The 27,417-nt window shown below is 46.9% G+C and overlaps 1 protein-coding gene across 4 annotated transcripts in view; it reads right to left on the reverse strand.

Moving 5' to 3' along the window:
* Window positions 1-27,417, reverse strand: part of SYK (spleen associated tyrosine kinase) — a 79,620-nt gene that overhangs the window by 26,858 nt on the left and 25,345 nt on the right. For 3 of the 4 annotated variants that reach the window (XM_012472220.2, XM_064361580.1, XM_012472219.3), the window contains exons 2-7: window positions 23,723-23,808; window positions 18,866-19,323; window positions 17,609-17,769; window positions 3,264-3,402; window positions 944-1,022; window positions 527-579 (exon numbers count right to left, since the gene is read on the reverse strand). In XM_012472220.2, coding sequence (XP_012327643.1) covers window positions 527-579; window positions 944-1,022; window positions 3,264-3,402; window positions 17,609-17,769; window positions 18,866-19,282 — 849 coding nt within the window. In that variant the 5' untranslated portion in view covers window positions 19,283-19,323; window positions 23,723-23,808. The remainder of the gene's footprint in view (window positions 1-526; window positions 580-943; window positions 1,023-3,263; window positions 3,403-17,608; window positions 17,770-18,865; window positions 19,324-23,722; window positions 23,809-27,417) is intronic. The other variant, XM_064361581.1, reaches the window with a different exon arrangement.

Consider the following 27,417-nt stretch of genomic DNA (forward strand, 5'->3'; position numbering starts at 1 on the left):
AAGAAAATGTGGCTAGGCAGGGAGCGGTGGCTCACGCCCGTAATCTCAGCACTTTAGGGGGTCGAGGAGGGAGAATAACTTGAGACTTGAGGCCAGGAATTTGAGACCAGCTTGGCCAACATGGCAAAACCCCATCTCTACCAAAAAATACAAAAATTAGTTGGGCATGGTGGCAGGCACCTGTAATCCCAGCTACTCAGGAGGCTGAGGCATGAGAACGGCTTGAACCCGGGAGGCAGAGGTTGCAGTGAGCCGTGACTGCACCACTGCACTCAAGTCTGGGTGGCATGAGACTCCGTCTCCAAAAAAAAAAAAAAAGAAAGAAAGAAAATGTGGCTAGTTTGTCACTAGTAGTAGGCTGATTCTGTCTAATACGCATTAGCAATCCCAGCTCATCAAGGAGTATGTTTTGAAGGGCAATCAAAATCTCAATGACCACTACTCCTGTTGGCTAAAACTTTATTTTCACTTGTGATTATGAATATGCAACAGCTTCTCATTCAGTGGTGTTCCTAACGACACTTACCACAGGATGGGAACCTGGAAGCTGTGGACGACCTCCAAAATTAACATTGTTTCCTGCATAGAGAGAGCATGGACAATTACTGCTCTGTTCGTGGAAACCACTTGCTTCCCCTCCCCACTGCAGATCAATCAAGGAGATCAGATGTGCTCTGCTTGAGAAGGGAGCACACTATTTGCAGGTACCTCTTTTGATCCTCTTTTACTTTTTCCCACATGCAATTAAGACAAATTATTACTAGTTGCAACCGGCTATTTTTTGACTTATAATATGTAAAATTGGAGTGATCTGACATCATTATTAATCAATCCATAAAAAGAAGTCCTTATCCAACCTGAATCTGCAATCATTTAAGTCTAAAATGAGGCTGATTGTCACTGATAGCTCAAAAACTGAGACTCCAGTATCTCGGGAACTTACCCTGTGGGCCGATTTTTTGACATGGGACTGTAAGAACTCTTAACAAACCATCTGCTTTATAAGAATAATGCTCAACCAGCTGAAAGAGAAAAAAGTAAGAAAGTGTGGTAAATAACAAGGTCAGGAAATAGAGAAATAGGGACTGAGAGCTGCCGACTGACTATTGGGCTTTCAAAGTGACCCCAAGACACATAAATGCTTTTATATGCATAAGTCCAGTCCACAAGGGTAGCGGGGGAAGTGGGCCCACAGCTAGGGATCGTCCCTTTTGGGCAAGGGGCAGCAAACTTTTCCTGCAAAGGTGAGAAAGAGGTACTTTAGGTTTTGATTGGCCTCATACCATATCTGTGTCTGTCTATCTATCTATCTATTTATCTATCTAAAACAACATCTTTAAAAGCCTAAAAACCATTCCCATCAAGGATTACACAGAAACAGGCTGAGAGCCAGATTTGGTCTGTGGGTTTGCAGATCCCTGGTCTACAGTAAACAATACTGAAATAGGGTCGTATAGAATCACCAACTCTCTGTGAAATAGCACTGGGGCCCTGGAGTTGGGGTAGGGTACAGAAGTACCTTACGATGCTGTCAAGAAAAATCAACAAAATCATGCATGGAAAATTGGAAGGTATTGCTGGTATTTTTGATGTAGTTTCCTAAATACAGTGCCTAGAAAATACACAATGAGAAAGAATTTAATTAGGCCTGAATGGTATGATCTACCAGAGGAATGAATAAAAATAGTAAGGAGTCTTGGGAAGGACATTCTCAATAATTTGAGATGCTTAGCACTACCTGAGTGCTCAGCCTTTGAACGCCCTTTCTGGAGAAGGTGAATGTATGGCTGTTTGTAAGTGATGGGGCCTGGGACCCTGGAGCATTAGGCTGGCACAGAGGACTCCAGGTGCCTTTGCATTCCAGAAGGCAACATTCCCTACAAACCTCTCTCATGCGCTTTGGGCCTCAAGTGTAGAAAAGTTAAATATTTATTCGGATCAATATCATTAAAAGAAAGCAAAGCCTGTGGTCGATGATAACACATGCCAATGAACCATAAGATCAAAAGACAGTGTAAATGTAAATGTTGTGACTAATATTTTTAATATGACCATATCCAGCATTTTGATTTTCCAATTACAGCATTAGAAACCAGGTCACATTTGGATGTAGTAACTTTAAGTGCTTTAAAGGGACTAAGGCTCCATGGTCTCAGTTTTTGAAAAGACAGGATTTTCAGTTGAGTCCTTTCCTCAATATTGACTGCATGTGTGGCCCCAGCTGGGCCTGGGTGAGGAAATTTGAATGCACCCTGATTACGCTCCTCACCCATACATGTTCAAGGTAGCTGGTGCTCTGGGGCAGTGGGGTGGTGGCAGAGTCGGTTGGCTTTCTTTCCTCCCTGTCTCTGAAACTACTACAGTTTATAGGATGCTCTGCTAAGATGGTGCATGAAGCACTGTTACTGTTATTTCCTTCATCATCAGCCAGTGTAGTTGTGATGCAAAATTAAGACAAGCAATCTGTGCGCACTGCAATTCAGGAAAAGTGGTGATGAGCATTATTTTAGTGTTCACTAGTGCCTAAGGAACTTCCAAACTGTGAGTTGTTTCAGGGTTTGCTAGTAGCTGGGTCAGGAATAAGCACTTTTTAGACTAGGGCTGTGGCAATGCGTATGAGCAGCAGCCTGGAGCCTGGGGAGTACGCTTCCTAAATTTAGGATGTGTTTCCTAAATTGCCTTAGTTTCCACAGGAGAGAGACTCAATTTACAATGAGGAGGGCACCCGACATTTACTGTCTATTTCAGCCTCTCGCACCACCAGCAAAGGCCTGCTTAGCTGTTCCCAGGCCTCCTTCCCTGGCCATCCATGCCTCTATTTTGTGTGTCTTTGTCTGAAAGGCCGTTCTGGAGTCTACCCAGATTATCCTAGGAAGAAATATTTTCCAGCTCTCTGAAAGAGGGTGTCTTGTTAAACTCTGAACACAGCCCTGCACATACATCACCCTGTGACACTGAGGACTGAGTGGCCCTTAACAAGCCATGGAACCTTCGTTCATCTCACATGATGGCCCCTGGACCAGTGCTTCTCAAACACAGAAGCCACTTGGAGGCTGAAAAAGGGCTCTGATGGGCAGGTGGGACAGGGGCCCAGGTGTGGGTACAGGTGTATGTTTCTCACGAGTTCCAGGGCTGCTGCTGGCCTGGGGACCACACTGTGGACAGTGGGTGGTCCATTTTCCCTTATATTTAAGAGTCCATGGGACAAGAAGCCCCAAGTGCCCTGTACTCTACCCACAAGGTGGGGAGAGGAGGCCGGGTACCTGCCACAGTGTGTCGAACTTTTTCCCCTCTGGGATGGAGAGTTTCCCCGTCTTGTCTTTGTCAATGCGATAGTGCAGCACCTTCCCTTCATGCAGCAGGCACAGGGCATAGGAGCCGTTGTTGTCTCTGGCTCTGATCCTGGAAAAGAGGATGGAGCTGCATCATCCCCAGGCCTGCCAGTCCCCAGTAAGACCCTGGGAGGAAGCGCCCTGGCCTGAGTGATCAGCAGCAGCTCTCTGGGGCCTGTCACCTGGCAAGGCAGCCAGAGAGCAGTGTCTGGAGCCTCAGGGTCAAGGACTTTGCCAACTTACCCAGGAATGCCCAGTTCACCACTCAATGATGATGCCAGTGGGTGAGCTTGCAACAAGGAAATTCCAGCAGGTTGGCAATGAATGGACAATGGCTAAGATGTAGCAGGGCCCAGGATCCCTGGGTGGTGGTCAGGAGAGCCTGGTGCTCGGTAACAGTGATGCTGCTCAGGGCGATGAGCACGGGGGATCCATGGGCCCTTATTATCTGTGGAGCCCTTTGGACTCACCTTTCTTCACCAGGGCCTGCATTTGGGTCAGATCCAAGATGGACATCTCCACCACCTAGCTTGGGGTAGGGGTGGGGTGTCTGGTGGGCATTTTAACCAGCCATCTTCTGGACCAGAGATGGAGGGATATGGAAGCTTCTGTCTCCCAGGGCCTGCCTCACTCCCTCCCATGCTCTCATTGCAGGAAAGGGCAGCAGGGCTGGACTTAAAACATTTTCAAGTGATGATATTGTCAGGTAAGATCCCCAGGAGAAGAAAATGACATCTACTGTGGGGTCAAGAGACAGAAGTGAAACCAGAGCTGTGCCAGCCGTGCTGACCAGCCAAGGCTCTGTCTTCAAGGTCATGCTGGGCTACACTCAGCACCACCCCCCGCCCCCTGGGCCTGGTGAACAGAGATGCGGGAGTCTGACGCCAGGCAGGGAACAACACACCCACTGCAGTGCATGCGACGAGAGGCTTCTGACTCATGGGTAGGCAAGAGATCCCCTGGAAGACCTGTAGGATTAGGGGAGGTTGAGGGTTCAGTGGAGGCTGAAAGGGCATGAAATGGGTGCAAATCCCCCAATTTAGCTTCATAATCACATCCACAATGTTCAGATCAGAGTTCAGATCCCATTTCTCCACTTGTTCTCCCCTCTCCACAGCTGCAGCCCTTTGGATCACGAGATCTGAGACTCTGAGAGTGAGCCGTGAAGTCCCAGTCCCTAATAGTTTGGAGGTGTAAAGGGCTGTCCAAATGCCATAGCAGTAAGAGTGGATGCATATGCCTATAAAAGTTGGCCTTGAAAGAATGATGACCATATACCACTCCAAAGTATTTCCTATGGTTTAATCTTTGACGTCTGTGATCTCAAGGTCATGGAGATAGTACATGGGATCTGAACCAGGTGCAGTGGCACACACCTGCAATCCTAGCACTTTGGGAGGCCAAGGCAGGAGGATCACTTGAGCCCGGGAGGTCTAGGCTGCAGTGAGCCAAGACTGTACCATTGCACTCCAGCCTGGGGACAGAGTGAGACCCCATCTCTACAAAAAAAAAAAAAAAAGTAATAATAAATGGGATCTGATCTCTGGTTTCTGAATCCATGTCCAATCTGTACTACTCCACCTTCCTCCATGCCTTGATTGACATTTTCTTATTAAGACGGAGACAGACAAGCACAGGTTGCCCTGAGAGATGATGCCATCAACCTCATTAGACATCTGGCAAACGCAAATGAAGACTACAGGGTAGCACCATTCCACACTCTTCAGACTGGTGGAAGTTAGAAAGATCGTTCTAAGTGCTACTGAGAGTGGGGAGCAGCAGGGCCCCTCCTGTGTTGTTTGTGGGAGCATAAATAGGTTCACCCACTTTGGAAAACAATTTGGAACAGTCTCCTGAGACCGAACCTATTCACGCCCTCATGAATGAGCAATTCTACCCCGAGGTGTATGAAATGTGCCCACCGTGCACCCCAGGGCTACTTGTACCAGCTTCATCTGTGTTTATCAAAAATGCAGACAACCTGAGTGTTCACTGACCACAGAGCAAGTAAATACATTGTAGGAATTCACACAATACAATATTATAAAGCAACAAAATGAGCAAATGGCAGCTATACAAAGCACAGATGAGTCTCACAAACATAAAACACGCTCCATGCTTCCATATACACAAAGTCCCCAAACAGACAAAAGCCACCTGTTTTATTTAGTGATGTACACCTAGGTGGTAAAACTTAAAAAAGTAAGCAAATGAAAAATAACAACAAAAAAAAGCAAGGGCGTGATGAACACAAGAGTTCGGGAGGTGGTGCCTCCCAGGAGGGCGGCCGGACACATGGGTATGAGTTTGTGAGGCCGGAGGGGTCTCCTGCAATGCTGGGTGCATTTTATTTCTTGGCTGGGCTGTGTTTGCTTGATCATTCATTAAGTTGTATCTATTTAGTTATGCACTCTTATGTGTTTTATATTTCATAATAAAAGCAGTATAAAAAGAGAGCTAGTACCAGCAGGAAATACAGAGCAACCCAGGGGAAACAGAGAGTGCCCTTTACTTTTGAACAAGCAGTTTCTGCAAAGGCTCCCACTTCCTTGAGGCTCCTCAAGACGATGGGGTCCTGCAGGCAATCCCCTTTCTTCCTGTGCTCCACCAAGCAGCCCTCGCCAGCTCCTGGTGACAGGTAACCAGCAGGTACAGGTACTGACCATGGACATGTGACCTGTGCAGCCCCCGTGGCAGGTGGCAGGAAATGAGAGCAGGGAAGGGGAACCCACAGGCCCAGCATCTGTAGGTGGCAAAGACCAGAAGGCTCGTGACATTAACCACCAGCAACTGTGAGGTATCTGCTGGCTGCAGGCAGATCCTGGACCAGGCTCCTTTTAATTAAATATAGGAGATAAACTGGTTTGGAAGCCTTGCTCCTCCTCCTCTTGGCTGTGTCCTGTTGCTGAGAGCTTTGCCTTGGTGGTGGCATCAGCACACCCACCCAGGCTTATGGCTCCACAGACACCCGGAGAGGGTGTGCATACAAGCAAGACTCCCAGCTCCTGTCTGGTTTGCTGCCTGCTGCCTTCGGGGTCAACTGGCCTCAGGCTGTTCACAGAAACCTTTGAATATTTATAAAATCTTTTCCCAAGTAATTCTCTTGGGAGGAGTAAGTTAACAGATTTGTGTTTTGCTATTGCAAAGCCTGAGATTTCCAGGGCTTGAGCTTGAGCTGATGCTGAGAAGCTGTCCTAACCGGCCTTGAGACTGTCCTTAACCTGCAGCATGGCTACTTTCCCAGGGTGGGCAGCCTTGGCCTCTGGGGTGAGCAGGCCTCGAGCCTCATAGACACTACAGCACCATGCAAAGGTGAGGCATGCTGACTCTGCTGGGGCATGACCTGGAAGGGCTGAACCCCTTCTCTACCCTCCTGGACCTTCCTGGGAGAGAGTATACCGAAGAGATGCCTGGTCACCAAGAAGAAAGTGAGGACACAAGAAGTAGTGGGACACTGAAGGTGGCCTCCCCAGGGCTACTGGGACACTGCCTGTATCTGCTGTAGACAGAAAGAGAAAAGCTGGCCACATTCCAGCCCACTAGGTGTTCTCACTCTCCCCTGCCATTTTTTTTTTCCACAGCAGAGTGGAGCATCACTGTGTCAGTTGTCCAACTCACACAAGGGGAAGGAAGATGCCTGGGATTGGCTGTGTGCATCAGATGTGCAAAGGATGAATGCTCACTGTGGCTAAGCTGGGCTGGGCAGATGGACGGAGGGACCTGCGCTGGGTCAGGTGGGTAGTCCTCAGCCATCTCCCAAGAGTGGCTTCTCAAGATGAGCTGGGAGAGGAGAAGAGAAAGATGTGGGAGCGAATGAGGTCCTGAACAGCGTGCATGCCAGTAAGAGACAGGAGAAATGCCAGCTTTACTGATCCATAAAAGATACAGATAATGCAACTTCTCAGTGCCTCTGCCTTGCACCATAGCACCACTGAGGCACATGTGCATTCCGTACAAACGACAAGAGCAAGATCAGTGCACAACCCCTATCTGAGGCCATGCCAAGCTATTTTAACACACCTACCATTTAAAATATGTTATTACAAAAGCACTCGCGTTCTCTCCCTCTGCTTTAGTTCACGAAGGTGGAGTTAGTGAACGCTGCTTGTCTTCCAGCTTCAAGGAGACTTTGATCAGCATCAATGAAGTGATACTGACATTAGCCTACAACTCTCTTTGAACTTTTAACTTCGGACAGGTCATGACTCTTTATGATGACCTAGGTCTGCCAAACCACATTCGTCAAATACAATGGCATACTTTGATCAATTATGGCAGCACATGAGAGCGCTGATGGAACGGAGTTTTTGTTGTGGGAAGGGAGGCTCGTGACAGTCAAAGTCTCATTCATCAATGAACAAGGAGATGGTTTTTTCTAAGTCCCAAATTCACTTTTGAAATTGAAGTATAGGACAAGTGAGTTGAAACGTGAACAGCAAAATGTAAGTGGCAAATAAGAGCCATTAAAGTGTGTTTGGCCAAGGTCCAAGGCTAATATCAGCCCAGCGGTGGACAGGGACAGAAGCCTAGGCCAGCAGCACAGTGGGTACCTGGACATGGGATTCCCATCTTAAAGCAAGGACCTGTAAAGAGGAAATCCCCTTCAATGCTGGAGGAACGCGTTCCCAGCATTGGATACTCAGAATTCCCACAGATAAACATTAATCAGACACAAGCTCAGAACCATCACTGAAAACATAAGGAAGCATGAGTTATGAGAAAAGGGGTAAGGAGGGAAAGAGATAGAGATCTGAAAACTTTCAGTAGTAGAATAATCAGATATAGAATATATACTATGAAATGTTTAATAAAAGATGGAACTATAGAAATTAGCAACCAATAAGATACTCTAAAAGTGCCCCAGAAATATTTGAAAAAAAAACAGAACTGATAGAAATTTTTTAGAAAATATAATTTTAAAAATTCAGTGAATGAGGATAAAAGCAGATTGGACACAAATGAAGGAAAAATCAGTGAATTGGAAGACAAATGCAATGATATTACTCATAGCACAAGACACAGAAAAGGCAAGGGAAAATAAATATAGAGGATGAATTGAGAAAGTCAAACATATGTTTAATAGGAGTCTCTGAGGGAAGAAATGGTAAGAACAACAGAGAATAATATTTGAAGAAAAAGTAGCAAGATTTTTTCAGAACTAATGAAAGAAAATAACTCATGAGAACCACTGGCTTAGCTTCATACACATTACTTAATTCATCTCCACAATGACTCAGATAAAACATCAGTTTCCCCATTTTATTACTGAGGAAACTGAGGCTCAGAGAGCAAAATTAAATTGTCCAAATCAGAGAGCTATTAAGTGGCAGGGCTTGTCTGACTCATGGCCTGAATTCCTTTACTATCTAACATAAGTTTCTACAAATAGAGGCAGTTTCAAGGTTAACTTATCGGAAAGAGTCCAATAACACAGTATTTGGGCATTTTGCAGGAATTTCAACTGCAAATGTAGTTATAGACCCTCCAATGAACTATGAAAATCTCAAATGATCATAGTTGTTTATCTACCCTATGTAGGTAACAGGGATCTCAAACAGGCTCAGACCATGTCCCCAGACCAGTAATAGCATCATTTGAGAGCTTGGCAGGAATGCAAATGGCTGAGTCCTCACCCAGACCTGTGAATTAAAAACTCAGGGGGTGGGATGCAGAAATCTGTGCTTTTGCCAGCCCTCCAGATGGTTTTCTCTCTCTCTCTCTCTCTCTCTCTCTCTCTCTCTCTGTCTCACACACACACACACAGACACACACACACACACACTCTCCTGTGGAGCTATGCACAACCTGTGGAGCCCAACTGAACTACTACATCCATTCTCCATCATTTATCCTAATTTAGGGTTGTTTCCTGGTCATATAGAATACTAAAATGTGTGTCCTTAGGAACTGTCTCAGTTTCTTAGAGAAATGGGATATACGTAAATAGATTTTTTATGACTCCCTTAATATTGAGTCCCACTTGCACTGCAAGGGATTAATAACACCTGTTTCCAAAGCAAAGCAAGGAGTCTCCTTCTATGCAAGCCACATGGTGGGGTGGGGAGAGGAAGGGTGTGGGCATTGGTGAGAGGTGTTGTTCTGATGATCAAGGTGACAGGTATGTTATCTGGTGTCCCCAAGCTGGCTCCCACCCAGGGTGTGCTCCTGGACGAGGCAGCTGCATGGCTCTGATTTGCACATCCCTGGTTCCGGAGGACACAATTGTTTTTCTTAAAAAGCCAGAGTCACTGCATCTTCTAGTCCTCAGCTGCATAAAAAATGGTAGGCAAAGCTTCTCTGGACTGTCTGTTATTATGGTTCATTGGTTTATCCTGCAGGGTCACCCATGGCGCCTGTAACTTAAGATACACAAATGAGCTAGTGAGTAAATGTGTGTGTGTGCGTGTGTGTGTGTGAGAGAGAGAGAGAGGCGGGGGGTGGGGAAGAAGTGAAGGGATGGGAGTGTGTGCAGACGTGAAGGAAAGGAAGGGGAGAAGAGAGGTGGAGATAACAAGTGTGTCATACTGTACCTGGAAAATGGCTAGCACAAAAGGGGTGACTCAGAGATGACAGTGTTTATTTCTTCTCAAAAGGGACAGGGGAAGGAAGGTCAGGAAGGCACCTGAATTTCAGCTGCAGAGCACATAAGAACCAGCCACACAGGGAGTCGATGGCGGCATGGGGCCTGGGAAGGGGTGGCTACCGAGGCCTCCGAGGACAAGCCACACTCGTGATTGGTCCCTGCTCTGAGGGATTTCTGCACTGTCTTTCTATCTTGTCCAGAGTACTCGGGACAAGGGCTTTCTGGGGGTGGTTTTAGCTAATATATTAAAGAGCTATCATGCAAAGGAGCACTTCCAGGGTACCACTCGGAACATGTATAGCAACCACGGCCTGAGTGGAGGGCTTTGGGCCCACTTAGCTGCAGGGACAGTGATGTTCTTGCAACTTAGGACCCACCAAGTCGACAGGCCATAGCTCCCCATCCTCCTCACTCAGTCTTCAACATGCATGGCTCTCAGGTCACTGAGGCTCACAACCTCCTGGGCCTCCTGTCTGACTCAGTTTCTCTCCAGACATCTGCAAACTACTGGGCCTGATCACAGCCCAGCTCTCCAGGTGCCTCTCTTGCTGTGAGCCCTCAGAGAGGCCACCCTCCTGCATGCTCCACACTCAGGGCGGCTGAGCAATCAGGGTCTCTCTCAACACCTCATGGTATGGCCTGGGACAGCCAGGTCCCACTACCTCCACCACCCGGACAGTCTGCCACCATCCAGGAAAACTCTGCAACCACCCAGAGCATCTCAGGGCACCACATGACCTGCCTCCTGGCCCATGGTGCTGCCTCCTGGGGCTCTGACTGGGGCATCCACCACTCCACTTCCCTCCCTCTCCTGCTGACATCCAGGCCCAGCCTGGCCACCACACCTGTGTTACCCCCGAATCTCTAACTGCACTGCTCTTGTGTTGCATCTGCCTAGTGAGGTGCCAAGCTCTGCCAAACCCAGTTAGCCCACTTGCTCTGAAGGCCACTTCCCAGTTCCCACAGTTGGCAACACGCAAGAAGATCATTCAGCCTGGGCACCTGAGACAGGCCTGGTGACCCATGCTGTCCCTCCTCCTATCCAAGTAGTGGCCCCCATTCAAGTTAACAGCCAGAATGTTCCTCTACACAGAGAGATTTTTCGCACCAAGACGATGTTCTAGGTGCTGGGTTGCACTTGTGAAGGCAACAGCCCAATCTCTGCCCTGGTGTATCCGGAGCAAGTGGGAGTGGGGACAATAAACAAGTAAATGAAACAAAAAAAAATCAGGCAAGTTAGACACAGTGTCGTGGTGGAGGGGACCTACTGCCACATACTGCAGACCTGGCAGCACGTCAGCTTGAATGTGTCATTCTCCCCCTGCAATCAAAGGCGGCTGAGGGCAGAGACTGAGGTCTGACTTATTCCTCACAGTATCCAAGTCCCATCACGATGCCTGCGGCATGTCTGCTTGAAGATATGCATCTTTTGTTGAATGAATGATTATTTTTGTAACTTTTTTTTTTTAACATAGTACACTTCTAAAGTCAGAAGGTAGAAACTGTAGTTAAAAAGGCGTTGGTGGCTTACAGCTTGGACAATTCCATCCACAAATCTGAAATACTACCTTTTATTTTTAACATTAATCAAGCTATTTGGAGAGCAGCCACTTATGTGTCTTAAAGGTCACCTTGAACTTGTTCTTGGCTTTGTAAGATTTACAAGGACTCTTAGCCAAAAACAATAAAATATTTACCTGGATGCTAAACACAAAGAAAACAACCATTTTATTTTTAAAATTTTGCCCGACATGAACTTTTTAGAGCATTTCCATTCTAAGAGCATCTATAAGATGAAATGAAGGTCACATCCCACTACAGTTTAGCAGAGTAATGGGTGCAGGAGAATTGACTATGCACAATGGCGATAAACCGCGCTGTGTGAACCAGGTGGACGAGGGTCAGAGGTGGGTTGATCTTAGCCTCCTCCAGACAAGAGAGCCTGGCAATGTGACTACACGGCCTTAGGTTCTTGTACAGTTTGTAAAAGATATTTTAGTCACAGCCAGGGAAGATCACTCTGTTCTACTTTAACTTCCCCTCCCAAATTTGACAAGGATTCTAAAAATGTACATGACATTACTAATAATGAAGTATGAACCTAGAGGAAGGACTGAATGGTCTTTTTTTCTATATATAGACAAACATATTACTAAATTATTGTTGAGCTAAGATGCAGTCAAACACAGTGAAGTCGAGAACATGGGGAAAATAAAAGGTGTTATAGAGACGTGCCAAGCAGTTAATTAAAATATTACATCATCTTTTCTAAATTTTGTATGCTTGTAGTATTTACCAGCCTTTTAAAAATTCTAATTTATTGAATTTTTTCTTAGTCTAAAAAACATATTCTATTTATACCTAATTTATATTTTTTCAAAAATAAGAGAGTCTTCAAATTGTATATGCTTCAGACACCTCAATACTGGATCTTCCCTTTTGGGGAAAGGTCATATAATTTTTGGAAAGTAAGCTTTTCTCTCTTTCTCTCTTTTTTGGAAAGTAAGCTTTCCTACCTTCCTTCCTCCCTCCCTCCCTCCCTCTCTCTCTTTCTTTCTTTCTCTTTCTTTCTTTCCAAAGTTTCACTCTTGTTGCCCAGGCTGGAGTGCCATGGCGTGATCTTGGCTCACTGCAACCTCTGCCTCCCGGGTTCAAGCGATTCTCCTGTCTCAGCTTCCTAAGTAGCTGGAATTACAGGTGCCCACCACCATGTCCATCTAATTTTTGGTATTTTTAGTAGAGAAGAGGTTTCGCCATGTTGACCAGGGTGATCTTGAACTCCTGACCTCAGGTGATCCACCCACCTCAGCTTCCCAAAGTGCTGGGATTATAGACGTGAGCCACTGAGCCTGGCCTTTGTTTTTTTCCTAACAAATACATTTTTCACAGAGAGCTGTGACTAACATCTCAAAATAGCAAACTGTGCTGTCATACAAGGCCTCTGGGGGCAGGGGATCACTCTCCTCACTCAGCCCCTCTCTCTTGTCTTGGTCCCTGACATCACCAATGAGGAAGCACTCTGACCCTCACCCACCAAATGTGGGCTGGAGGACTCCCCTTCCAGTGCTCACTTCTGGTCAGCTAGACCCCAGAATACAGCAGGGCCACTATGGCAAAGGCCAGGTGATGAGCATCACCTCTAGAAATGCTGCAGACAGCTGTGAGGGACAACCACCGACTGGCACTGCTCAACCCTCCACAAAAAGCCTCTGTTTATATTTGTTATTCTTCAAGTACATGTGCAAAGCCCCCTGTAACTACTTCCTCAAAGTCACTCCTGAATGGTGTGAGTGAGCTGTGTGGTCAGGACACAAGAGGGAAAAGCTGATGGATGCCTCTGTGTGTTCTGAGATTTCACATGGACACGCCCCAGCGCCACACTTTGCATGGGGAATAGGGTGGGGCCGTGATTGTGGAGTCTCTGGAGATGGATTTGGTTGCTGCCTGCTGTTTTTGCCTAGCTTCAGACAACATCAGGGACCTGGTTTTGCCTTCCAACCTTAGACAAGCTCCTCCACACCTGAGTTCTTGTTTGAAAAACAAGGAATTTAGCCCTATTAAGTGGTGAATGCCCTCTGGCTCAGGTGTGCTGACACTGTAAGTGGAATTCACGTACAGTTCATGAGGAGAGAAAACTGCAATCCGAGTCGAACAGCATCTCCCAGACATAATCTGCTTCCATCATCTGCATTTTGAACTGCGTTATCAAGGATTTATAATCGGATCTAGACCTCCAAAATATGTTGCCTTACCCTCAGTGTTTTCAAGGTCTGTTTGAGCAAAGGCATTTTGTGATGGCCATGGTGGTGCATGTGTTTTAGGAGTTCTTTTTTTTATCTACCTTTTAATCCAATTCTTATCAATGCCGTTTTCCATGTAAAGTGATATTCAGGCTGAAATGCTGGCATCTGAATGGTGAAGACGGCATGTTGGTACTCATGATGAAAGTGTGAAGAGTAACTGCTGGGGTTTTGTTGACCCATATTATCTACCAAACTATTAAAATCCTCTTGATTAGTTTACGGCTTGCAATGCAGGAATAAACTTCCAACTCCCTCTGTGAAATAGTTATTCTTTATTTAAGTCTATCACTTCATAAAAGCAAAAGCCTAGTGTGAATCCTTTTATGATCAGACTGCGACTCTCACTCTATATATTCACAGCCACTGAGTGGAAATAAACACACGTCCTGCAGACTAAAGAACAGAAGGGAAGGATACAAGGGACCTGCCTGGCCTTCTCACCTGCAGAAGAATGACTCATTTGCAGAGGTCATGGTTCAGCTGTGATGCAGGGACGGGAAGAGTTTGCATGGACGACCGGACATTTGGTGTATGCAGTGTATGCATACAAGTGCGGTCAAGGCCACTGCAGGTGAATGTGCCATTCCCTGGGCGAGGATGGTTTCTTGCTGCCTTCAGGCCTCTGCTCAATGGTCTCCCTAGCAGCAGGCCCTCCGTCCCCACGCAGCATTAAAAAAGCCCCAGCGCCCCGCCCCCAGTGTGCTCTATGCCCTTACTTAAATGCAGTTCTTTCTCACTGTTCAGTGTCCTTTCTCTCACTGAGATGCAGACTCCACGAGGACAGGTGTTTGCTGATTGCATTCTCCCTTCCCAAAGTCCAGAATGGTGCCTGGCACTTAGGGTTTCACGCAACTACAGACTCCGATAATGTTGGTCCATGGATGGATAAGCTGACATGATGATTGGAAAGTAGATATGAGCGCATTCTTTAGGAGAATCTGAATGAGGGCCCAAGAAGAACAGGGGGAAAAAAACAGCAGCGGGCTCACTGAGGACATCCAGCAGTGACTGGAATCTAGTTCTGACTCCAAAGACCCTGTGCTGTGGCTATTCATTGCAAATAAGGGACATTTTGTAAAACTCTCTGCAAGTAGGGCAGATTTGGATGACTCAAAACCAGGTCTGGGACTTCCTGAAACTTTGGCCCGACCCAACAGGGGAGTATAGGACAGACGCCCGCAGTGAATCAGGAGCTGATGCACTCACACGGAGAGGGGAGCCACAGGATCTAGTGAGGGTTTACAAGAGTTCCCTAGAGGCTTTCAGCTCTATTTCCATGAAAGAAACACAGCTGGACCAATGTCTAGGCAACCTGGACTTGGGAGACATTGTATTCACAGATGCAGACCCTGCCCCGGGCTGGAAGCAGGGAAGATTTGCACTGTATTCAGTACAGTGGCAAACTCCCCATGCTCTACACAAGCATACACGACCATATTCAAACACTCACAGTATAACACGCCCACTACCCTTCAAAGAGGAAGGTTTACACACCCAGCAACAGCTAAGAACCCCAGCCAGGTTCTGTAGGAGATGAAAGTTTGCCAAGAGGTGAAATTTCCAGGGTGTTTCCTCACATTTTCTCTGTTAAAAACACCATGATACCCTGACAAGGAGACTTTGCTGGTGATCACGATGGAGAAAGAGCATTGAAGAAAGAAGAAAAGCTACACCCATGATGACCACATGTGCTGTGCTGTGCACATGGTGTGCATTTTCATTGAATCCTCAAGACAGTCACAGACCCAGAGGAGCAGGGCCTGGGGAAAGATTCCCCATAGCCTAAGGTTCTACAACCGTCATGGGAACATGCGTTCTGAAGCTGGCTCTTGCTGCCCAGGCTTAGCTCTGCTCTTCCCTCTCACTAATGCCCTGCCTGATGCCAGGTCTGGGTGTGGGGTGCTATGCACTGTCAGTCCACGGGTGAGCCCTGCAGGTGTGGAGGGAGTACGGGAAGGTGCAGGAGTGAGCTGTGGACAACGCAAGGGAGAAAGCCGTGGAAGTTATTATCTGGGAGGTTGGCAAATATAGGGTAATAACTGGGCAACTGCAATGTAAGGTGGAATAAGAACCCAGGCCAAGAGAACAACTAAGGAGGGGGCGCTGGGTGAAATTGCAGAAGCCCAGGCGTCTCCCCACAGGCCCATGCCTGGTTAGCTCTGACGCCAGCTGAATAGGAAGTACAGCAAGTTTGAGACTCTCTTGTATAAACCATAAGCCCCAGTGTCGGGGGGCATGTGCTGTGAGGACAAATGAGACGTCGGTCTGTACAGGGCAGATAGGGAACAAGGCATGTTCGTCAAACAAGAGTTGCACCCTCCTGCCTTCTGCATGGGGTTTATACACGTCCCCGGGAAAGGAAGGAGTGAGCAGAAGTCATGGCCATGAAGGGTGCAACTGCTGTTTTCAGGAATAGACAACTCTGAATAAAGAAACGGCTTCGTTGCCAAAGAGGCTATGAGCAGGCATCTTAACCAGCAGGAAGTCAGCCAGTCTCATCGTGCGGATTATGCTATTTTGGGCTGACTTCACACCCCAAGATGCTGTGTGCACAGTCCCATGACATTCATGTTGGAAATTATTGCTTAGAAGATGGTAAGAAGCCAAACCTCAGGCAAATTAGCCATAGGTGCAACCACTGAGGGGAAATGTCTTCCCCTCCCACAGCATTCTGCCCCTGGCCGGTGCTGCATCCCAAGAAAAACCATCACTCTATGCGCCACCACGTGGCCACTTGGGCCACTCTTCCTTTTTCTTCTTCTTTTTAAGAGTATTGTGTTCCTTTCCTTTTTCTTTTTCATTTTTTTTTTTTTTTGAGACAGGGTCTCACTATGTTGCCCAAGCTGATCTCATGCCAGCCTCAAACCATAGTGAGATCACAGTGAGGATCAAGCGATCCTCTTGTCTTCCCCTCCAGAGTAGCTGGGACTACAGGTACATGCCACGGCACTCAGCTAAGATCATTTTTAAGATACAAGGTCTGATGGTAAAGTCTGAGAAAACTCCTTTAAATAGATAGACATACAGAGAAAACACTTCTAAATCTGGGAAATGTTTACAAAGTCAGGTGGGGATTCATCAACTGCCTGACCATGAGGCTGCATCGCTGTTTCTGGTTATGTTTCCAGGGTAAGCATCTCTGTAGGGACACTGAGAGGTGACACACACAGGGGATCATTTCCCCCAGGGACAACCGCCCCGCTGGGCTACCTTGACCAGAACACCTCCAGGGAACAAGGTTGACACCTCCCAAAGACAGTTCCTTACTTTCTCTGGACAACTGACTGCCCAAGTTGGGCTATATCTCAGAACCTTCTACAATTAGATTTATATTGAACCACTGAGGACAGCAAACAGAAACCAGGATTCAGACAGACCTGCTAATGATCGTGTGCCTAAAGCTGAAGCCCACGGACCTGCACTCACCACTCACAGATGCTACTCCCAGGAAATTTTCCTTAATGTCTTTCCTGTTGGCACCTTGTTTCCAGTGAAAATAGAAGTAAAGTCTGAGATCAAGGGGGTAGTTTGAGTGAGCAAACTGCAGTTATTTTTATTTTAGTTGGATAACCACAGGATTTGCTATGCATTCCATAATTTGCCATTAAAAGGAGAACATGGGGCTGAATTACATTTTCTTTACATATTATGTCCCTCAGTGCCCCAAAAGAGTGCTCATTTTAGAATCAGACTGCGCAAAATAAACACTGGGTCACAAGTGATAGCTTCAGTTAGAAGTGTCTTTATGACAGGCAAGCATGCATGTTGTCCAATGACAATGTATGGCCCCTTCCCAGGGTCATGTGAGGCCAGTCATGGGGAAGCTGAACTATTCCCAATTGTCCACACAGACCTGGTGGCAGGAGGTGAGGGGAAGGCAGAATACTCACAGGAACTTTCCGTTTGTCTTTGATCCTATCAAGACAACTTGCTCAGATTCTTCCCGAGAGATTCTTCCATGGAACCAAGGCATTTTTTCATGGGCTGTGGTGGCAATCAGCTTCTCCAGCTGAGGCTTCTGACTGATGATGGCCTGCTCCAGAGCCTGACCCTGCCACGTGGAGAGCAGAGCAGAGTAAACCACACAGAGGAAAAATGAAAATGATCCAATCTGTCTCAAGTCCTAGCATGGTAAAACAGGATCAAACCTTATTCACTCATTCATTCAATAAGTAAAACCAGAAAGACCTTTACACATTACTTAAGTACTTTCAAGTGTATAAATAAAAAGAATATGGCTGGGCACAGTGGCTTGCGCTTGTAATCCCAGCACTTTCGGAGGCCAAGGAGGGTGGATCACTTGAGGTCAGGAGTTTGAGACTAGCCTGGCCAGCATGGTGAAACCCTGTCTCTACTAAAAATACAAAAATTAGCCAGGTGCAGTGGCACATGCCTGTAATCCCAGCTACTCGGGAGGCTGAGGTAGGAGAATTACTTGAACCCAGGAAGCAGAGGTTGCTGTGAGCTGAGATCATGCCACTGCACTCGAGCCTGGGCAACAGGGTCAGATTCTGTCTCAAAAAATAAAAAAACAAACATATATATCCTTTGCCGTGGCAAACCCAACTCTTTCAAAGTTTTATCCTGCAGGTGCTACATACGAGTGTAGTATATGATAGGTCTAGAGCAATGTTATTAACAGCGTTTATTCATAAACAGGAAATGTGTCCATCAATAGGTACTAAATAAACCGTGGTGCATAGCAAGTGATACCAGATAGCCAAAGAATGGGCAATGCAGCTACTATATGTGTTGACACAGAAAGTTCTTCAAGAGATATTAGGAAGCTATAAAATTAGGTGCCTATCAGTGTGTATAGTAGGACCTTGCCAGCTAAACAGAAACCAATCAATACCTATCAATGCCTCTCTGAAAAGGCCCTCCATGCACTGGGTAACGGTGTTTCCCTGCAGTGGAGAAACTCACATTGCCAGCACAAAGGGGCCCACCCTTTCAACTGTGGCTGCGAAAGAGGAAAGGCTCGTATCAGAGAGAGGTGTTTTTTTGGCTGAAGTTGATGCCTAAGGAGATGGTTGTGTTATTTGGGCACACAGGGCACTTAGGCACAGGTGTTGCACGTGGCTGGGAAGTTCATGTGGGGTCACAGGGCCCCCTGCGCCCGGGTAGCAGGACCAGCCGTGACCCACCTGCAGGTTCCACGTCTGCTTCACATATTCCCTGATGAGGTTTTCCTTCAGGTCCTCAAATGGCCCAGTCTTGGGCTGCACCCCCTGGGGCCGGTTGAAGGGCTTCTTGAGGAGGCAGACCAGGCCATCGGACTCCTGGGAGTGGTAGTGGCAGAGGTCAGCGGGGCTGGCGTGGGTCCTGCCACCGGCGATAGCATAGGTACCGTTCAGCTCCCGCTCGATGGTGTAGTGATGTGCCTTCCTCCCGTGGGCCACGGACAGGGCGAAGCCGCCCAGGTAGTTGCGGCTCTGGCGCAGCAAATAGAGCCCGTCACTCATGCCCCCCTGGACCAGGTAATCTTCTGCCTCCTCCCGGGTGATGTTGCCAAAAAAGAAGGGCAGGTGGTTGGCACTGTCAGCCATGCTGCTGCTGGCCATGCTGCAGGGGCCGGAGGGCGCACAGCTGCGCAGGTGTCCACCTGGGCAAGACAGAGAGAGCTTTGGTGAGGAACCCACGTGGCAGGGAACGTTTGCTAAAACCACTCACACCCTTTTAAAGTGGAGACAAACCCTTCCAGCTCTGAACAGAAGCACTTTCCTCTGTGGCCCTCCCAACATGCAGTCGTCTTTCTGCTCACACCATCATTTTAGTTTCCAGCACGCCCTCTAAATAAGCTAAAATCAGAGCAGTTGACGAAAGTGATCAAATTAAATAATTATTTTTGGGGGGAGTGGGGGGAGACAAAGAATTCTAAAAATACACACACCACAAAGAGAAGCAAACAGAAGGACAATTGTAAAACAGGACAGTCGGGCTCACCCTCAGGGTCCCAGCAGCACACAGGAGGCAGAATCGACCTGAACACAACCTAACTGCTCCTCCTGAGGCCAGGCAGTTAGAGAAGGCTCGCTCCTCATCACAGCAATAGTACCAGGGAGGACACTACCACCGCCTCACCCACCGGAGCTGCGAGACGCTGCCTCGAGCAGTCAGTGACACGCTGGTGCTGAGCCCCAGAGGTGCAGTGAGACCACGTTGGGGGCCCACACCGAACTGCGACTTGTGGTCACCACAAGGTCTTCTCACCTTCAGCCCAGGGCTATGACAGCAGCAAGCTGCTGCCTGAGGCATGAAGAGTAACACCCTCCCAGCTCCTGGGGCCCATAGGCTGTCCCCTCCCCGCTTCTCCAGACCACTTCCTGGGCAACGCCACTTCCCATCAGCAGGGCCCGGGTTAAAGAGATAGTGCTGGTTCCCAGCCCATGAGGACATCTGACAAAGGAGAGACACTGCCTGCAGTACAGTAAATAAATATTTCTCAGAAGCAGAAAGGAAGGTGGCCAATGCGTATTTAACATGGAGAATGTTTCCTTTCAGTCATGGTTATAAATGAGAATACTACATATTGCCAGCCCCAAAAGTATCCAACAAGGCACATTTTAACTAAAAGGGCTGGTCAGGAATGGAAAATTATCTAGATGACGTCATCCATTTATCCAGGGAGCAAACACATGCCCCTCATGCTCCACACACACACACACACACACACACACACCACATACACACTACAGACACACACCACACATGCACTACACACGCACCATGAACTACAAGCACATTGTGCACATCACACTCACACCACACAAATACATACACACCTCACACACAAAATATACTACACACAACACATGCTATACTACATACACACTATACACACAAAACATGAAACACATCATACTACTATATGCACACTATACACATCACACTACACACATACTACATGCATGCCACACACACTATGAACACATAACACACATGCACTACACACACACCTTATACCACATGCATACTACATGTGTGCCACATACACTACAGACACCACACATGCACTACACACACACACTATGAACTACAGGCACACTGTGCACCTCACACACACACACCACACACACAAACTACATACACACCACACACACAAAATACACTACACACAACACATGATACACTACATACACTATGTACACACAAAACACATGAAACATATCGCACCACTACATGCATACTACACACATCACACTACACACACACCTCATACCACACACACTACATGCACACCACACATACTACGAACATATACCACACATGCACTACATACACACCACATGCTACAGACATCACACACACCACAAACTACAAACTACATACACACCACACACAACACACTATAGACATCATACACACCAAATACAAGCTACGTACACACTACACACACAACACACTACACACACCATACACTGCACACACACCATACACACACAAACTACATACACACTACACACAACCCACTACACACATCATACACAAACTACATACACACTACACAAACAATACACTACACATAACACACACAACACTATATACACATGACATACACAAAACACACAGGAAACACACCACTACATGCACACTACACATCACACACTTTACACACACACCACAGACTACACCACGCACACACACACCCCAATACTATACACGACACACACACTACATATACACTACACACACAAAACACACACATGAAGTGCACCACACCGCAGACCCCACACTACAATAATGTGAAGCAGCTTCTTCTCAGTCTGCACGCTCCTACAAGGGGCTACAAAACGTAAGTGTGTCAGCCCGACACAGGCGACAGAGCTTTCCCCAGATGGTATCCTCACGTCAGTTCTCCTGGGCGAACCCCCTAATGAGGCGTGGGTTTTCTTATAATTTGAGGATATTAATCATCATTTCCTGGCTTGCCTCTCATAGCAGTTGACTATCAATTACTTTTCTTTGTCCAACAAGTTTCTAAAAATTCATCTCTTAGCAAGGTCTTTTTGTGTTTAAAAGTACATCCACATTTACTTTTGAGTCTAAGAATGCTGGTAACAAAAAGACATCCCTGGAAACACAGTGCCCTGTGAGTCTCTTGGAAGAAACACTTCTCTTCCGACTGCTTCCCCTCGGGCTAAACTTTCTACAGTGCTTTTGTTGCAGGTCAGCCACGGCCCTCAGCCTGCCTTTCCCCCATTCCACCCTTTTCCTGCAGTGGGTCTTCTCAGGCCTCCAACCTCATTTCCAATGTTTCCCTGCAGCCCAGCACATCTCAGACTTCCACATGGCCTGGGGAGCTCTGATACACCCAGGGCCTGGGGAACTGCTGTTCCTGCAACCCTGACGATGCAGATGTTGGGCTCTGACACCATCTGACACCAGGCTTTCTATCTTCTCTGCCTTCCCTGCCCAGGTGGTGCCCCAGCCAGGAACCCAGGAGTCCTCTGCAGGCCTTGCATTCTCTGAGGTTCATTTTCCAAGCGCCCTTGGTGCATGCTCCTTAATGTCTATATCCATGACCCCTGCCTGGCCTAACCCTGTCCCTTCCACTGTTGCCCTTCACCCCTTACCTTCTGCCTCCTGCTTCCTAACACCTCCCTCTCCAGCTGCCCAGTCCTCCCTCAGCACACCTCAGGCCTCCCTGCCTCTTCCAACATGCCCAGTCCACAGACCACGCTGGACTGAACTGGGATGCTGTGGCTGGCCATTCCCGTCCTCACCACACATGCTTTCTGCTGGGGAACGCAGCTCTTCCCCCTGGCCACCTCTGTCATCCTTGCAGACCCAGCTCAAACACCCCTCTCGCTGATCGGGTACTTGGCCCTGATGCTTGTGTCCCCTCTGCAGGGCCCAGCTTACTTTCTATGTAGTTGCAGAATAGCAGACTACACCATCAGCTCCAACTGAGATAGTAATTTTGTAGGAACAAAATTTTAAATAAAAATGAGCAAATACTTTTTAATTTATATAAATTTTAACATAGCTACTATTTTTAAAATTTATTGGCTTGTCACTAATAATTACATGGCTGCTGGCACTTAGGCATGAATCCCATGTGGAAGTGAATGGAAAGGAAGTGAGACAGGCCGTGGCCAGGTCTCAGGGAGCATCTGCAGACCTGCAGCAGCCTCCAGCCACTGCCGGGGACACTCTGTGTAGCTTTGATGGTGCATTGCAGAGACATTCCCAAGCAGGTGGCAGAAGAATGCGCTGCACTCAGTGTCAGCACTGATGTGGCTGATGGCCCTTTTCTGACCATGTGACTTCCTGTGCTGGAGCTGACCTGGCTGTGTTGGTGGTGATGGTTTGGGTAGAATCAGTGGTTCACTGCAAGGACAGTTTATGGGACATTTTTGGGCTATTTAATTGTGGGAAGAAACAATGTCTGCCGCTGTGCATACCTTCTCGGGACAGGCACCCACCAACACTGACCTGGGGCCTTGTTCTGGTCTCCAACCTCCTCTTTCACAGGCCATCTTGGCAGAAGATGGCCATCTCCATTCCAGCCACTGCCCACAGTGGCCCAGGCTGCTGTCCTCAGCTCCACTTTTCAGATATCAGCACTCAGTCAGTATGGAAAATCCAAAGAGTCTCACTTTTCACTCAGCCATTGTCTTGGCCACAGCTGTGGCATCTCTGCCACCCCCACCACCTGAGACAGGGACAGAGCTGGCAACTTTCACCTGTATGCATTCCTCCAGCACACACAGACTCAGCCTTTCCACCTGCTGCTTTTGCAGCTCACAACACTTCACTCTGACTACAGGAATAGCCCATGGCTCAAATTCTCTTTAGCATTCCCTGGGACCATTTTCATCTCAATAGTGTTTAGAACTTGCCCCCTAATTTTTGTTAATTCAACATTCCAGTTATTTTTTTCCATGTGTGAAACTACTTCATTCCAAAGCACAAAAATGAGAAACAAACCAGGGCCCTCAGCTCCTCCTTAACTCCACCTGTACCCCTCAGCCTGCTGGGTCTGGCACCTTAGTGCACACCTGTGCAGGTCGTGTTTCAGCAAGGAGGGTCTTCAGGTGTCAGGTGAGCTCCTCAAAGCACTGCAAATCCCTTGCTCTTTTGAGACCTGTTGGTGACACAAGATAAATGTCCACTTAGTAGTAGAAAAGTGTTTTTTCACATGAAATGATCTTTTGTAATGTCCTAGGCCGCATACCTCCCTTCCATGCCTATTTTTTTCTCCACAGCACATCTCCGTAAGGCGGAAGCCCTTTAAATCATGATTCAGTATTTAATTTGAGTATTGTCTTATTCTTCCCACCAGAGGGTCAGCTCTAGGAGGCAAGAATGAGATGACTTTGTTCACTGCCACATCACCATGCGTGGAACAGCTCCTGGTGCAGGATAAGTCATCAAAAATATCTGCTGGTTAACAGGCATTTTACTTCTCTCCACTGAGCTCCTGATCTGCACGTCTGCTTATGTCCCCCCTTGGATGTGTAACAGATAACTTGACCTCCACATACTCCAGATGAGGCTGTTGACTCCATGCCAGTCTCTCAGCAAACCTATTCCTCCCTCAGTCTGCTAATTGAGAAAATGACACTGAGCACCGCAGTTGCTGAGGATGAGACCCTAGAGGCTTTCAGGAGTCTTCTCTCTCACCGAGTCAGAAAGGAGCATACTTTCTACCAGAAGTGTCGGCCACTCACACTGATGCAGGGAGACCATGAGCTTGTGCAGCGGCTGAACTCCATCTGATGCAGCCACAGGGCTAAAGAACCTCGAATCAGGTTAGATGGGCTGGTCTCCAGGGTCCTCTCGGCAGCTTTTCTTTAAAATATATTCCCAAGCCATTGTGTCTCCCCATAGCTGCTGATGCCGTCCTGATGGAAGCCACCGCCATCTCTCAGGTGATGGAAATCTCACCTGGTCCTTCTTTTCCTTGCTGACCATTCCCTACCCCGAAGGTGGAGTGAGGCTCACAAGGAACCTCTCCATCCACATCACATTGCAAACCTTCCTCCCTGGCCCACAAGGCTCTCCTCGACCAGGCCTGAGCGCTGCAGCCTCACCTTGCTCACTATCTCCACCACACTGTGCTTCTGCCTCCAGGTCGAGGCCTCTCCTGCCTCCTTCTTCCTTCTCAGGCCTGTACTCAGCTCAATGTCACCCCTCAGAGAGCTGCATCATGATGATCCAATCTCAGGTGTCGCTTCCGCCTACCTCGGTCGCGCCCACTCATAATTAACCCCTCAAAAGCATCTCTTACCTTCATAGCTTCAACACAAACGTGCCCTTACCCTAAAATGTGAACTCCAAAGGTCTGGAGATTTTACTGCCTTGCTCATGCTTCGGGGTTTAACCAGAGGCTGGCAAAACCCTGCTCAATGGAAACATGTTGCTCTCTGCATTTTAGGGTTTCCACAATGAATATACAGTTGACCCTTGAATAATGTGGGGACACTGACCCCCCATGTGATAAAAATCCATATATAACTTTGACTCCCCCAAAACAACTAATAATCTGTTTACCAGAAGGCTTACCCATAACATAAATAATTGATTTTGCATGTTATATGTATCATATACCATATTCTTATAGTAAGGCAAGCTAGAGAAAAAATGTCATTAAGAAAATCATAAAGAATAGAATAAATATTTATAATACTGTACTGTTTTATCAATACCATAAATGTACTGTCATATGTTTATAAGATGACGCATCCATCTGAAATGTCAGGCAACCATGGCTACAGATGTCCATCTATAATTCTCATTAAGCAATTCAGCTTCTTCTTATAATGTCATGACTCCTTGGGAGCACTTCCAGCCTCACTGTGACCCTTCATATGAAACCCATGGTGTCATTCAAGTTGTACGGTATTGCACTAAACATGAAAAATACTTGAGAATCGCAAGAGATCACTTATTAAAGATCACTTTTTACTGCAATATACAATTTACCTGAGAGATGAACTGCTCACGCAGAGATGATGAGCATCACACAGTAATTTAGGCAGGTACTTGCAACTCTTGAGCTCTTCACAATAGCAATAGGAAGCGGCTATGAAATTATTACAGTAGCACAGCAGGTACCACAGTTAATTTTTTATGCAGTTATGATTTAATACTGCATCTTTATATCTATTTACATTTCCCTTGACTGTGAATGGCACCATATGTGGTCTATAAGTGTTTGTGTAAGTTTTGATAAATTTTAATTTTAATAATAGATTTGTGTATACTTTATGGTAGTAAATGAAAAAATAGACTGTATGTATTTTGTGCATTCATGATATACTTAACTTGTTCTTGACATTTTTTATATTTCTGGGCTGTGCAGTTCATCTGCAGGCTTTTAAAAATTGTCAAAAACCTTCAAATTTTTTTCCAATATTTTTGTTGAAAAAAATCCACATATAAGTGAACCCATACGGTTCAAAGCTATAATGTTCAAGGGTCCACTGTATGCTGCTTTTGTTATAAAAATGCTAAACACGCAATTGCTGTGTGTCCAGATGGAGGCTCACAGGGTCAGAGTCAGAGAGCCCCAGAAACTAAACTTCTAGATGTCCCAGCCCTGCAGCTGCATCAGATGGAGCTGGGTTCCCACGTGAGCTCCCGGCCTCTTAAGGGAAGGGAACTCACTCCACTGTGTGCCTGATGCTTCTGTCAGAAAACACTTTCTTATCTGATTCCCCATCTCGCCTTCCCCATCTCTCCTCCTCCATCCTCCATCTTCCATCTGCTCATGGGACAAACAGAACACAGCCAGTTCTGCTTCCCCAAAACAACCTGCAAATGTTTGCTCTTGGCAGTCACTCCAAGTCAATGCATTCTTCCTGGCTTGACATTATTGCAAGACCTCTCACTGTCCTGGTCACTTTGTCCAAACAATTTCACATCGCCCAAGCCCCTCTTAAAATTGCACCAGCCCCATGGTGCCCCAGTCGTCCAGCAGCCCCGCTGGGCTTCTGAAGAATGAACAACTTCCCTTTTCAAAAGCATGTGGTCAGAACATATCCCCCACCCTCAATTGACAAATTAAGACAGCTGCCTTTACCCTGCACTCCCTCCTTATGATGGTTTCACCACTTTCCATCCGGCACCATTCATCACATTAGCTCGGGGTTACTCAACCTTGGCACTCCTGACATTTGGGCTGGATTCTTCTCTGTTATGTGTGTAGGGTCAGGGCTGTCTTGTCCAGTTCAGGCTGTTTAGTAGCATCCCTAGCCCCTCCCCACTAGATGCCAGTGGCACCCCATTCCCCAATCATGACAGCCAAACACCATCTCCAGATATTGACAAGTCTAAGTTACCCTAAGGGTAACTTACCCCTGACTGCAAACCACTGTGTCAGCTGTTGTGGACACAAATCTGATGTGCCCCTTCTATTGCTCTAGCCCAGGGGTGTCCAATCTTTTGGCTTCCCTGGGCCACACTGAATAAAGAAAAATTGTCTTGGGTCACATACAAAATATACTAATACTAACGATAGCTGATGAACTACAGAAAAGAAAGGAAAGAAATCTGATAATGTTTTTAAAAAGCTTACAAACGTTAGTTGGGCCACATACATAGCTGTCCTGGACCACATGTGGCCTTTGGGCCACAGGTTGGGTAAGCTTGTTCTAGCCTTTTTACCAATAAATTAGAAGAGCAAATATTCCCCTATATAATTTGTTAACATCATCACCAATGAACAAAGAACAAGGAGGGCTGGAAAGGA

This window comes from Aotus nancymaae, unplaced genomic scaffold (genome assembly GCF_030222135.1).
Source record: "Aotus nancymaae isolate 86718 unplaced genomic scaffold, 86718_ANA_hifiasm-v0.15.2.pri h1tg000041l, whole genome shotgun sequence".
NCBI lineage: Eukaryota > Metazoa > Chordata > Mammalia > Primates > Aotidae > Aotus > Aotus nancymaae.